At 35.2% G+C, this 15,696-nt stretch overlaps 1 protein-coding gene across 1 annotated transcript in view; it reads right to left on the bottom strand.

Moving 5' to 3' along the window:
* Positions 1–2,801: 2,801 nt before the first annotated feature.
* Positions 2,802–15,696, bottom strand: part of LOC143060667 (nuclear inhibitor of protein phosphatase 1-like) — a 36,783-nt gene continuing 23,888 nt past the window's right edge. Inside the window, exons 4-7 of the mRNA XM_076233623.1 lie at positions 13,307–13,524; positions 9,505–9,643; positions 8,748–8,812; positions 2,802–3,231 (exon numbers count right to left, since the gene is read on the bottom strand). Coding sequence (XP_076089738.1) covers positions 2,902–3,231; positions 8,748–8,812; positions 9,505–9,643; positions 13,307–13,524 — 752 coding nt within the window. The 3' untranslated portion in view covers positions 2,802–2,901. The remainder of the gene's footprint in view (positions 3,232–8,747; positions 8,813–9,504; positions 9,644–13,306; positions 13,525–15,696) is intronic.

Raw genomic sequence — 15,696 nt, 5'->3', positions numbered from 1 at the left:
CCACTCGAGACAATGTACCCAACATATACCACTCGAGACAATGTACCCAACATATACCACTCGAGACAATGTACCTAGGATATACCACTCGAGACAATGTACCCAACATATACCACTCGAGGCAATGTACTCAACATATACCTCTTGAGACAATGTACCCAACATATACCACTCGAGACAATGTACCAAAAATATACCACTCGAGAAAATGTGCCTAACATATACTACTCGATACAATATACCCAAAATTTACCCAACTTTTAAAAGGACAGATTAACACTCAATACAATGTACTTAACAAATACCACTTGAGACAATATACCCAACATATACCACTCGAGACAATGTCCCCATAAAAATTCCACTCGAGACAATGTACCCAACATATACCACTATAGAAAATGTACCCAACTATACCACTCGAGACAATGTACCCAACATATACCACTCCAGACAATGTACCTAACATATACCACCTGAGAAAATGCACCCAACAAATACCACTCGAGACAATATATCCAAAAAATACCACTCCAGACAATGTACCCAACATATACCACTTGAGACAATGTACCAAACATATACCATTCCAGACAATGTACCTAACATATACACACTTGATACAATGCACCCAAAATATACCACTCGAGACAATGTACCCATTATATACCACTCCAGACAATGAACACAACAAATACCACTCGATACAATTTACCCAACATATACCACTCGAGACAATGTACCCAACATATACCACTTGAGACAATGTACCAAACATATACCACTCGATACAATGTTCCCAAAATTTACAAGACTATTAAAAGGACAGATTAACACTCAATACAATGTACTTAACAAATACCACTTGAGACAATGTACCCAACATATACCACTTGAGACATATCTAACATATACCACTCGAATGGTATACCCTAAAAATACCACTGCAGACAATGTACCCAACATATACCACTCGAGATAATGTAACCAACATATACCACTCGAGACAATGTACCCGACAAATACAAAACCATTTAAAGGACAGATGAACATGCGAGACAGTGTTATTCAAGCTTCATAGGCTGGAATTAAAGTTATGCAATTAACCTACAGGACCTGGTCAGTTATTTTATAATCCTGTCAACTTTGTTGTATCAGGAAAATATCAACTGTACCAACTCAATATGAAAAATTATAATCCTGTCAACTTTGTTGTATCATGAAAATATCATCTATACCAACTCAATATGAAATTAAAGGGCTTTGAGCACCCAAAGACTGCACTGAAGGGTAAAGATTTCTTTCATTTGGCAATTTTCTGAATTTTTAATAAAAGATAAAATTGTATTTTGCTACTTATAAAGTATTAAAAAATTTAAAATTGAAATATGTTCATGATTGTACATTTATAGTTGATCACAGATTCATAAACCATGCATATCTTATGTAGTATTCAACAAAAAAATATCTTTTTTTGACAAGTAAGGTAATTCAAATGCATAACATATTGTAACCTTAGTTATCAAAGTAAAACATTACACCAATAAATTGCATAATATTGACCTTGTAGGATCTTAATAATTTAATCATCACTTCACTGTGCCTTTTTGTTTGAACTATCAAAGCTGTTGATATACCTTGGAAGATATGAGATCTGTGTTTTATAACATTATCATTCTGTATGAGATTCTAAACATTTGGTTGAGGCAAACATAAGTTAGAAGATGGAAATAAAAAAATCATTAATTTTTCCATTTGTAAAGGGTCATAACTTTAGAAAGGTATAAGTGATGCCACCTAATTTCAAACTCGATCTGTGTTTTGTGGTAATAATTATTGGATGAAGTTTCATTAATTTGGTTGGGGCAAACTAAAGTTAAAGAACAGAAACCAATTTTCAGACATACAGATGTACATAAAAAATATAAACCAAGTTTTGTCTCACAACACAGAGATTTTTCTAACACATTTTTGCATTTTTCTTGATGTATTGGTATAAAATATTTTGTTATTCCGTAATATGGATAAAATTTACTTGATTTTCTTTTGTTTTACTGCAACAAGATAAAAATTAAGCTTTCTTAAAATTTGGACCAAAAAACACAATGGGAGACCAATGTAATAAACTCCAAATTAATTTTTGGACCTTAAAAGTCAAACCCTTGGTGTACAGGAGGCATCAGTTGAGATTGTCTCATTATAGATTGCTCTGAAAGATCAAACAGTCAAACAGGAACACAATTAGCATGTAACCAAGTGTGTAAGAATTTCAAGATTTTTTTTAAATGTCTGCAAATGAATGACAAATTGTAAGATGAATTTTAAAAGGCTTATATCAGTGATATGAATTTATAAATTTTTCATTGACTTTAAACATTGCTTTTTCCATTCTTTAAAAACTTGTCACAACTGTTTGTTCATTCTCAATTACATTGATAAACCAATTAGTCCTTAAAAAGCATGAAAATCCATAGTTTGTCTGTCACTGATTACAAATAATTCAAAAATTTGATTATCCCTTTTTCCCCCCAAGCAATAACTGTAAAGGCTAATATGTCTTATTTATAGATAGTTAAAATCCATTTACAGTTTAAAGAACCTATCAACATTCAATAGAAGTTTTTTCTAAATAAAAAATACTTTTTTTTTCATTGACTGTAATCCTCACAAAAAATCTTCAGGCTAAAAACATTTTTTATATTGTAAAATATTAACCAGGTATTCAGAAAAATATTGCACTATCAAGGACTTGAACACATATGTTGTAAGAAAATGTTTGCTTTAAAAAAAAGAAGAGGAAATATCAATGTGACTTCTTTATTATTTTTAATTAAAATAATCCATGTATGATCAGACTTATGTACATTTGTTTTAAATGAGGACATAAAATACAATGCAATACTACACAAGAAATGAGTGAGTTGGTTTTTTGCCTGGCCATGCTTCCTTGGCATATTTCTTCTTTCTGGGTTCCTTTGATCCCTCCTCTACTTGGAACACCACCTGTTGATTAGCATCTATGACAGGCAGAGTTGTCGGTTCTTCCTCAATGTCAGGAGCCAGATTGGGTAAATGTATTCCCATTTTACTAGCTATACTTGCTGTAGTGTCACTAGATGGCAAATCACCATATAAATTAGGATTAGAGTACGAGAAACTTTGTAGTCTTTTTGTAATATTGTCTGTCATTGAACCTGAAGATGATAGTAAATTCCCATCTAATTTCTGTCGCTGTAACAAAACAAAAACATTTTAGATACTTGCAGAAATTAAAAGACTTAATAAGAAAGATAGTGTTTTAAGCTGTTGCTTAGGCTTAAACATAAAAGATAATACATGTCAAATCCTTCCAAGGAGCAGACAAAAAGTCAATAAAACTTCTTGATCAAGTAATATCTTATTCATCAACTTCACATATTTAATCCAATGCACTATATATAGCTTAATATTGACTGTTAATCCTGATTAACAATGTTCAAAATGGTTTAGGTTTTAAAAATAATCTGTATTCTTTGGATTTGGTACATTTCTAACTATATTACATTAACTTTGAGTTTCCCCTCCCTAACATTGACATTGTATTACATTATCTTTGGGTTTCCCCTCCCTAACATTTACATTGTATTTCATTAAAGTCTCCCCTCCCTAACATTGACATTATATTACATTAATGTTGAGTCTCCCCTCCCTCACATTGACATTGCTTAGAATTACCTGAGTTCCCCCTCCCTAACATTGACATTGCTTAGAATTACCTAAGTTCCGCCTCCCTAACATTGACATTGATTAGTATTACCTGAGTTCCCCCTCCTTAACATTGACATTACTTAGCATTACCTGAGTTCCCCCTCCCTAACATTGACATTGCTTAGTATTACCTGAGTTACCCGTCCCAAGCATTGACATTGCTTAGAATGACCTAAGTTCCGCCTCCCTAACATTGACATTGATTAGTATTACCTGAGTTCCCCCTCCCTAACATTGACATAACTTAGCATTACCGGAGTTCCCCCTCCCTAACATTGACATTGCTTAGTATTACCTGAGTTCCCCCTCCCTAACATTGACATTACTTAGCATCACCTGAGTTCCCACTCCCTAAAATTGACATTGCTTAGCATTAACTGAGTTTCCCCTCCCTTACATTGACATTGCTTAGCATTACCTGAGTCTCCCCTCCCTAACATTGACATTGCTTAGCATTACCTGAGTCTCCCCTCCCTAACATTGACATTACTTAGCATTACATGAGTCTCCCCTCCCTAACATTGACATTGCTTAGCATTACCTGAGTCTCCCCTCCCTAACATTGACATTTCTTAGCATTACCTGAGTCTCCCCTCCCTAACATTGCTTAGAATTACCTGAGTCTCCCCTCCCTAACATTGACATTACTTAGCATTACCTGAGTTCCCCTTCCCTAACATTGACATTACTTAGAATTACCTGAGTCTCCCTTCCCTAACATTGACATTGCTTAGAATTACCTGAGTTCCCCCTCCCTGACATTGACATTACTTAGCATTACCTGAGTCTCCCCTCCCTAACATTGACATTGCTTAGAATTACCTGAGTTCCCCCTCCCTAACATTGACATTGCTTAGCATTACGTGAGTCTCCCCTCCCTAACATTGACATTGCTTAGCATTACCTGAGTTCCCCCTCCCTGACATTGACATTACTTAGGAATACCTGAGTCTCCCCTCCCTAATATTGACATTACTTAGCATTACGTGAGTTTCTCCTCCCTAACATTAACATTACTAAGCATTACCTGAGTTCCCCCTCCCTAACATTGACATTACTTAGCATTACCTGAGTTCCCCCTCCCTAACATTGTCTTTGCTTAGCATTACCTGAGTTCCCCCTCCCTAACACTGACATTGCTTACAATTACCTGAGTTCCATCTCCCTAATATTGACATTACTTAGCATTACGTGAGTTTCTCCTCCCTAACATTAACATTACTAAGCATTACCTGAGTTCCCCCTCCCTAACATTGACATTATTAAGCATTACCTGAGTTCCCCCTCCCTAACATTGACATTACTTAGCATTACCTGAGTTTCCCCTCCCTAACATTGACATTACTTAGCATTACCTGAGTCTCCCCTCCCTAACATTGACATTGCTTAGCATTACCTGAGTTTCCCCTCCCTTACATTGACATTGATTAACATTACCTGAGTTCCCCTCCCTAACATTGACATTACTTAGCATTACCTGAGTTTCCCCTCCCCAACATTGACATTGATTAATATTACCTGAGTTCCCCCTCCCTAACATTGACATTACTTAGCATTACCGGAGTTCCCCCTCCCTAACATTGACATTGCTTAGTATTACCTGAGTTCCCCCTCCCTAACATTGACATTACTTAGCATTACCTGAGTTCCCGCTCCCTAAAATTGACATTGCTGAGCATTACCTGAGTCTCCCCTCCCTAACATTGACATTTCTTAGCATTAACTGAGTTCCCCCTCCCTAACATTGACATTACGTAGCATTACCTGAGTTTCCCCTCCCTAACATTGACATTACTTAGCATTACCTGAGTCTCCCCTTCCTAACATTGACATTACTTAGCATTACCTGAGTTCCCCCTCCCCAACATTGACATTACTTAGCATTACCTGAGTTCCCCCTCCCCAACATTGACATTACTTAGCATTACCTGAGTACCCCCTCCCTAACATTGACATTGCTTAGAATTACCTGAGTTCCCCCTCCCTAATATTGACATTACTTAGCATTACATGAGTTTCTCCTCCCTAACATTAACATTACTAAGCATTACCTGAGTTCCCCCTCCCTAACATTGTCATTGCTTAGCCTTACCTGAGTTCCCCCTCCCTAACATTGACATTGCTTAGAATTACCTGAGTTCCCCCTCCCTAATATTGACATTACTTAGCATTACCTGAGTTTCCCCTCCCTAACATTGACATTACTCAGCATTACCTGAGTCTCCCCTCCCTAACATTGACATTACTTAGCATTACCTGAGTTCCCCCTCCCTAACATTGACATTACTAAGCATTACCTGAGTTCCCCCTCCCTAACATTGACATTGCTTAGCATTACCTGAGTTTCCCCTCCCTAACATTGACATTGCTTAGCATTAACTGAGTTTCCCCTCCCTAACATTGACATTGCTTAGCATTACCTGAGTTCCCCCTCCCTAACATTGACATTGCTGCATTACCTGAGTCTCCCCTCTATAACATTGACATTTCTTAGCATTAACTGAGTTCCCCCTCCCTAACATTGACATTACTTAGCATTACCTGAGTTCCCCCTCCCTAACATTGTCATTGCTTAGCCTTACCTGAGTTCCCCCTCCCTAACATTGACATTGCTTAGAATTACCTGAGTTCCCCCTCCCTAATATTGACATTACTTAGCATTACCTGAGTTTCCCCTCCCTAACATTGACATTACTTAGCATTACCTGAGTTCCCCCTCCCTAACATTAACATTACTAAGCATTACCTGAGTTCCCCCTCCCTAACATTGACATTGCTTAGCATTACCTGAGTTTCCCCTCCCTAACATTGACATTGCTTAGCATTAACTGAGTTTCCCCTCCCTAACATTGACATTGCTTAGCATTACCTGAGTTCCCCCTCCCTAACATTTACATTACTTAGCATTACCTGAATCTCCCCTCCCTAACATTGACATTGCTTAGCATTACCCGAGTCTCCCTACCCTAACATTGACATTACTTAGCATTACCTGAGTCTCCCCTCCCTAACATTGACATTGCTTAGCATTACCTGAGTTCCCCCTCCCTGACATTGACATTACTTAGGAATACCTGAGTCTCCCCTCCCTAATATTGACATTACTTAGCATTACGTGAGTTTCTCCTCCCTAACATTAACATTACTAAGCATTACCTGAGTTCCCCCTCCCTAACATTGACATTACTTAGCATTACCTGAGTTCCCCCTCCCTAACATTGTCATTGCTTAGCATTACCTGAGTTCCCCCTCCCTAACATTGACATTGCTTAGAATTACCTGAGTTCCCGCTCCCTAATATTGACATTACTTAGCATTACGTGAGTTTCTCCTCCCTAACATTAACATTACTAAGCATTACCTGAGTTCCCCCTCCCTAACATTGTCTTTGCTTAGCATTACCTGAGTTCCCCCTCCCTAACACTGACATTACTTAGCATTACCTGAATTCCCCCTCCCTAACATTGACATTACTTAGCATTACCTGAGTTTCCCCTCCCTAACATTGACATTACTTAGCATTACCTGAGTCTCCCCTCCCTAACATTGACATTGCTTAGCATTACCTGAGTTTCCCCTCCCTTACATTGACATTGCTTAGCATTACCTGAGTTCCCCTCCCTAACATTGACATTACTTAGCATTACCTGAGTTTTCCCTCCCTAACATTGACATTGATTAATATCACCTGAGTTCCCCCTCCCTAACATTGACATTACTTAGCATTACCGGAGTTCCCCCTCCCTAACATTGACATTGCTTAGTATTACCTGAGTTCCCCCTCCCTAACATTGACATTACTTAGCATTATCTGAGTTCCCGCTCCCTAAAATTGACATTGCTTAGCATTAACTGAGTTTCCCCTCCCTAACATTGACATTGCTGCATTACCTGAGTCTCCCCTCTATAACATTGACATTTCTTAGCATTAACTGAGTTCCCCCTCCCTAACATTGACATTACTTAGCATTACCTGAGTTTCCCCTCCCTTACATTGACATTACTTAGCATTACCTGAGTCTCCCCTCCCTAACATTGACATTACTTAGCATTACCTGAGTTCCCCCTCCCTAACATTGCCATTTCTTAGCATTACGTGAGTTTCTCCTCCCTAATATTAACATTACTAAGCATTACCTGAGTTCCCCCTCCCTAATATTGACATTACTTAGCATTACGTGAGTTTCTCCTCCCTAACATTAACATTACTAAGCATTACCTGAGTTCCCCCTCCCTAACATTGACATTACTTAGCATTACCCGAGTCTCCCCTCCCTAACATTGACATTACTTAGCATTACCTGAGTCTCCCCTCCCTAACATTGACATTACTTAGCATTACCTGAGTTCCCCCTCCCTAACATTGACCTTACTTAGCATTACCCGAGTTCCCCCTCCCTAACATTGACATTACTTAGCATTACCTGAGTCTCCCCTCCCTATCATTGACATTGCTTAGCATTACCTGAGTCTCCCCTCCCTAACATTGACATTACTTAGCATTACCTGAGTCTCCCCTCCCTAACATTGACATTGCTTAGCATTACCTGAGTTCCCCCTCCCTAACATTGACATTACTTAGCATTAACTGAGTTTCCCCTCCCTAATATTGACATTACTTAGCATTACCTGAGTTCCCCCTCCCTAACATTGACATTGATTAGTATTACCTGAGTTCCCCCTCCCTAACTTTGACATTACTTAGCATTACATGAGTTTCTCCTCCCTAACATTGACATTACTTAGCATTACCTGAGTCTCCCCTCCCTAACACTAACATTACTAAGCATTACCTGAGTTCCCCCTCCCTAACATTGACATTACTTAGCATTACCTGTGTTTCTCCTCCCTAACATTGACATTGCTTAGCATTACCTGAGTTCCCCCTCCCTAACATTGACATTACTTAGCATTACCCGAGTTCCCCCCCCCCCTAACATTGATATTACTTAGCATTACCTGAGTTTCCCCTCCCTAACATTGACATTGCTTAGCTTTACCTTTGTGGGTATAACTGTTGTAGATACAAGATTTCTGAACCTGCCAACTGATGGATCAATATCCTCTAAAACAGAAAAAAACAAGCTGTTACAGTCATTAGGAGCAAAAATATTTCTTAATATCTGTCAAGTTACTCTTGGACCTACTACTTGGTGTACAATAGAGAATATTTATCAAGTTTGTTTCCAGGTATTGCAGTTTACACTTGTTTTCACCTCATTTCAGCAAACACTGTATATACAGGATATATGTTACATTAAAATAGAAAATATCCTTAGCTTATTATTTCAAAAAAATATATTGATCAATAAACTTGGCTTTACAATTTTACATCACATGATTTTTCAACAAAACATGGTTAATTTTTTCCAATTATTAGATAAAAAAAAACATGGATATTTGATTTCATTGTTTTGTATCTGTATACAAGGTGTACAAAGCCTATAGAAAACTTGAGATTTGTTGAACATTTAAATTCCTGATTCACCTCTACTGATGAAACACATGAACATTGGTATTATAATGAATCAAACAAACCTAGGTATAACATTCAAATCAATATATTAATCAGCAAAAAATAAAATGACAAAAATAACTCTAAGGAAAATTCATAACAGAAAGTCCATCATCAAATAAAAAAAATCAAAAGCTCAAACACATCAAACCTTGATTTATTATTTTCAATTAATAGATTAAAATCAACTACACTAGTTTTATTATTTCAAATCAACATATAACTCCCTGTACTCTACAAACCTGGATTTATTATATCTTCCTCATCATAAAAGAACACATGGGCATTTTTATGTTTCCTCTTTAATGGATTAGGGGCTGGGCCATCCTCTTTCATTGATGCTATTCTTCTGTTGTGGGCTGTGTTAAATTCTGTTAAATTCTACAATATCAAAAATACATATATTTTTAAAATGTTCTGTGCTGTTTTACATCAGATAATTATACATATAAAAGTGTATTTCTGTTGTGTGCTGTTTTACTTTGATCAGATAATTATACATATAAAAGTGTATTTCTGCTGTGTGCTGTTTTACATCAGATAATCATACATGTAAAAGGGTATTTCTGTTGTGTGCGGTTTTACATTGATCAGATAATCATACATGTAAAAGGGTATTTCTGTTGTGTGCTGTTTTACATCAGATAATTATACATATAAAAGTGTATTTCTGTTGTGTGCGGTTTTACATTGTTCAGATAATCATACATGTAAAAGTGTATTTCTGTTGTGTGCGGTTTTACATTGTTCAGATAATCATACATGTAAAAGTGTATTTCTGCTGTGTGTTGTTTTACATTGATCAGATAATCGTACATGTAAAAGTGTATTTCTGCTGTGTGTTGTTTTACATTGATCAGATAATCGTACATATAAAAGTGTATTTCTGCTGTGTGTTGTTTTACATTGATCAGATAATCAGACATATAAAAGTGTATTTCTGTTGTGTGTTGTTTTACATTGATCAGATAATCGTACATGTAAAAGTGTATTTCTGTTGTGTGTTGTTTTACATTGATCAGATAATCAGACATATAAAAGTGTATTTCTGTTGTGTGTTGTTTTACATTGATCAGATAATCAGACATATAAAAGTGTATTTCTGTTGTGTGTTGTTTTACATTGATCAGATAATCAGACATATAAAAGTGTATTTCTGCTGTGTGTTGTTTTACATTGATCAGATAATCGTACATGTAAAAGTGTATTTCTGTTGTGTGCTGTTTTACATTGATCAGATAATCATACATATAAAAGTGTATTTCTGCTGTGTGTTGTTTTACATTTATCAGATAATCATACATATAAAAGTGTATTTCTGTTTATATTGATCAAATAATCATACATGTAAAAGTGTATTTCTGTTCTGTGATGTTTTACATTTATCAGATAATCATACATATAAAAGTGTATTTCTGTTTATATTGATCAAATAATCATACATGTAAAAGTGTATTTCTGTTGTGTGTTGTTTTACATTGATCAGATAATCATACATATAAAAGTGTATTTCTGTTGTGTGTTGTTTTACATTGATCAGATAATCATACATATAAAAGTGTATTTCTGCTGTGTGTTGTTTTACATTGATCAGATAATCGTACATGTAAAAGTGTATTTCTGTTCTGTGATGTTTTACATTTATCAGATAATCATACATGTAAAAGTGTATTTCTGCTGTGTGCTGTTTTACATTGATCAGATAATCATACATGTAAAAGTGTATTTCTGTTGTGTGCTGTTTTACATTGATCAGATAATCATACATATAACAGTGTATTTCTGCTGTGTGTTGTTTTATATTGATCAGATAATCATATACATATAAAAGTGTATTTCTGTTGTGTGTTGTTTTACATTGATCAGATAATCATACATATAACAGTGTATTTCTGCTGTGTGTTGTTTTACATTGATCAGATTATCATACATGTAAAAGTGTATTTCTGCTGCGTGCTGTTTTACATTGATCAGATAATCATACATATAAAAGTGTATTTCTGCTGTGTGTTGTTTTACATTGATCAGATTATCATACATGTAAAAGTGTATTTCTGCTGCGTGCTGTTTTACATTGATCAGATTATCATACATGTAAAAGTGTATTTCTGTTGTGTGCTGTTTTACATTGATCAGATTATCATACATGTAAAAGTGTATTTCTGCTGCGTGCTGTTTTACATTGATCAGATAATCATACATGTAAAAGTGTATTTCTGCTGCGTGCTGTTTTACATTGATCAGATAATCATACATGTAAAAGTGTATTTCTGTTGTGTGCTGTTTTACATTTATCAGATAATCATACATATAAAAGTGTATTTCTGTTGTGTGCTGTTTAACATTGATCAGATTATCATATATATAAAAGTGTATTTCTGTTGTGTGCTGTTTAACATTGATCAGATAATCATACATGTAAAAGTGTATTTCTGTTCTGTGCTGTTTTACATTTATCAGATAATCATATATATAAAAGTGTATTTCTGTTGTGTGCTGTTTAACATTGATCAGATAATCATACATATAAAAGTGTATTTCTGTTGTGTGCTGTTTTACATTGATCAGATAATCATACATGTAAAAGTGTATTTCTGTTGTGTGCTGTTTTACATTGATCAGATAATCATATATATAAAAGTGTATTTCTGCTGTGTGCTGTTTTATATTGATCAGATAATTATACACATAAAAGTGTATTTCTGCTGTGTGTTGTTTTACATTTATCAGATAATCATACATGTAAAAGTGTATTTCTGTTGTGTGCTGTTTTACATTGATCAGATAATCATATATATAAAAGTGTATTTCTGCTGTGTGCTGTTTTATATTGATCAGATAATTATACACATAAAAGTGTATTTCTGCTGTGTGCTGTTTTACATTTATCAGATAATCATATATATAAAAGTGTATTTCTGTTGTGTGCTGTTTAACATTGATCAGATAATCATACATATAAAAGTGTATTTCTGTTGTGTGCTGTTTTACATTTATCAGATAATCATACATATAAAAGTGTATTTCTGTTGTGTGTTGTTTTACATTTATCAGATAATCATACATGTAAAAGTGTATTTCTGTTGTGTGCTGTTTTACATCAGATAATTATACATATAAAAGTGTATTTCTGCTGCGTGCTGTTTTACATTGATCAGATTATCATACATATAAAAGTGTATTTCTGGTGTGTGCTGTTTTACATTGATCAGATAATCATACATATAAAAGTGTATTTCTGCTGTGTGCTGTTTTACATTGATCAGATAATCGTACATATAAAAGTGTATTTCTGTTGTGTGCTGTTTTACATTGATCAGATAATCATACATGTAAAAGTGTATTTCTGCTGCGTGCTGTTTTACATTGATCAGATAATTATACATATAAAAGTGTATTTCTGGTGTGTGCTGTTTTACATTGATCAGATAATCATACTTATAAAAGTGTAGTTCTGTTGTGTGCTGTTTTTCATTAGGGAGCTATCATTTGATTTTTATGGGGGGGGCTAGGATGAAAAATTTTGTCCTGCATTTTTTTTAGCTGTAATCTCTGTCCTGCCTTTTTATTTTTCACCCTGTTCGGTCCTGCCTTTTTTTTAGTTTATCCTGACTTTTTTTAACTAAATTGTCGTCCTGACTTTTTTTTTGCAAGTGTCTCATCCTGCCTTTTTTTTTACTCAAAACTCCTGTCCTGCCTATTTTTTTCAAATTTCATCCAAGCCCCCTCCCCCCCCCCATAAAAATCAAATGGTAGCTCCCTTACAAAATCATACATATAAAAGTGTTTTTCTATTGTGTTTCATGGCAATACTACACAAATGTTGTGAGAGTGCAAACAAAGATTTTTTTTATAAAAATTAACATTTCTTAATGACACAAAACTCAAAAGATAATTGATCAGTGATATTCAGCACTGGGCACAAACATTAAGAAGATATGAAGTATTAACTTAACTCAATTAAATCTCTTATAATTTGTTAAAATAAGCACTAAAGAGTACAAATACAATACTGATATTAGTTGTTATTTGATATTATCTTACATCTAGTTCTGTTTCAGTTTCTGGTAATCCTAACAAACTGCCTTCTAAATCCTCGCCTCTTTTATCTTTATCATCATTCATTTGTCCAGATATTGGCTGTGGTCTTTCTCGTATAATATAGAGTCTAGTGGATGCACCAAAATGAATTTCACTGTCTATAGGAACTTGTTGTGGCTTCTTTGATTCTAACCGTATTCTGCCAATGAAGGTGCCATGTGCTGTAAAACACCATAATAAATTAGTGAAAAAAGAGGCTCCAAGGATCTATATTCGCTATAGCCTCTGTCACACCTTACTGGCTAGCATGAACGGACGCCTAACGGATGAAAATAAAAGTTGTCCGTTGACAAAATTGTTATCCGTTGGGAGTCCGTTGATGTACTGACCGAATAAAACAGACGTGTAACGAATGCATAACATACACTCACCGGATATGCAACGTACAAGAAAAGGAAATGTACCGGACAAAACGGATGTCAAACGTACATCCAACGGACGAGTACCGCATAAAACGGACACCTAACGGAAGCGTACCATATAAAACAGATGAACAAGATATATGGAAAAATTAAAGGTTTCAATAATAGTACATGTAAATCTGTGTAATTGGTTTTGGTTTGTTCTTCAAAATGCCATCAAAGGGCAGTGTCTGGCCTGAATAAGAGCTGCTTGATTGTGAAGACGTGCCCTTACTCTATAAGATTAATTATGAATAATAAGAATCCATGAACCTTAAAAAATTTGACATACCAATAATTGGCATTTCTGACGCAAAATTTTCAATTAGCATTTATCCGTTTCAAATCCGTTCATCATCTGTTTTATCCGTTATACGTCTGATAGAAGTCCGTTTCTCATTCGTTCAACATTCGTTTTATCCGTTTAAACGTCCGGTAGAAGTCAGTTGGTGAATTTTTCCTCCAGACCTTCAACGGATGTATAACGGACATGTAAAGGATACAAAGCAGAAACAAAACGGACGAGTACCGTACAAAACTGACACCTAACAGACATTCAACGGACATTTTATCCGTTGGACGTCCGTTCAAAGTTTTGAACATGCTCACAAGTTTCCGACGGACAGAACGGACGTCGATGGATAAAACGTACGCTTAACGGACATGCAACGGATATGGACGGACGTCTAAAGGATAAGAACGGATGTCTAACGGACATGAACGGATTGAAAAAAGTTTACTGTTAGGCGTCCGTAAGAGCTATCTGGTAAGGTGTGACCGAGGCTTAAGTAAAACACAATAATGTTTTCAGTGAAAAAAGAGGCTCCAAGGATCTATATTCACTATGTAAAACATCATAATGAATTCAGTGAAAAAAGAGGCTCCAAGGATCTATATTCACTATGTAAAACATCATAATGAATTCAGTGAAAAAAGAGGCTCCAAGGATCTATATTCACTATGTAAAACATCATAATGAATTCAGTGAAAAAAGAGGCTCCAAGGATCTATATTCACTATGTAAAACATCATAATGAATTCAGTGAAAAAAGAGGCTGCAAGGATCTATATTCACTATGTAAAACATCATAATGAAATCAGTGAAAAAAGAGGCTCCAAGGATCTATATTCACTATGTAAAACACCATAATGAATTCAGTGAAAAAAGAGGCTCCAAGGATCCATATTCACTATGTAAAACACCATGATGAATTCAGTGAAAAAAGAGGCTCCAAGGATCTATATTCACTATGTAAAACACCATAAAGAATTCAGTGGAATCAGAAAAAAGAGGCTCTAAGGATCCATATTCACTATGTAAAACACAATAATGAATTCAGTGGAATAAAAAAAGAGGCTCCAAGGATCTATAATCACTATGTAAAACATCATAATGAATTCAATGAAAAAAGAGGCTCCAAGGATCTATATATTCACTACGTAAAACATCATAATGAATTCAGTGAAAAAAGAGGCTCCAAGGATCTATATTCACTATGTAAAACATCATAATGAATTCAGTGAAAAAAGAGGCTCCAAGGATCTATATTCACTACGTTAAACAACATAATGAATTCAGTGGAATCATAAAAAAGAGGCTACAAGGATCTATATGAATTCAGTGGAATCAGAAAAAAGAGGCTCCAAGGATCTATATTCACTATGTAAAACACCATAATGAATTCAGTGGAATCAGAAAACTAGAGGCTCTCAAGAGCCTGTGTCGCTCACCTTGGTCTATGTGCATATTAAACAATGGACACAGATAAATTCATGATATAATTGTGTTTTGGTGATGGTGATGTGTTTGTAGATCTTACTTTACTGAACATTCTTGTTGCTACAATTATCTTTATCTATAATGAACTTGGCCCAGTAATTACAGTGGAAAATATTTTCTAAAAATTTATGAAAAATGCTAAAAATTAACTA

This window comes from Mytilus galloprovincialis, chromosome 1 (genome assembly GCF_965363235.1).
Source record: "Mytilus galloprovincialis chromosome 1, xbMytGall1.hap1.1, whole genome shotgun sequence".
Classification (NCBI taxonomy): Eukaryota; Metazoa; Mollusca; class Bivalvia; order Mytilida; family Mytilidae; genus Mytilus; species Mytilus galloprovincialis.
The sequence above is the reverse complement of the archived record's forward strand: the minus strand, read 5'-3'. Positions and strand labels throughout refer to the sequence as shown.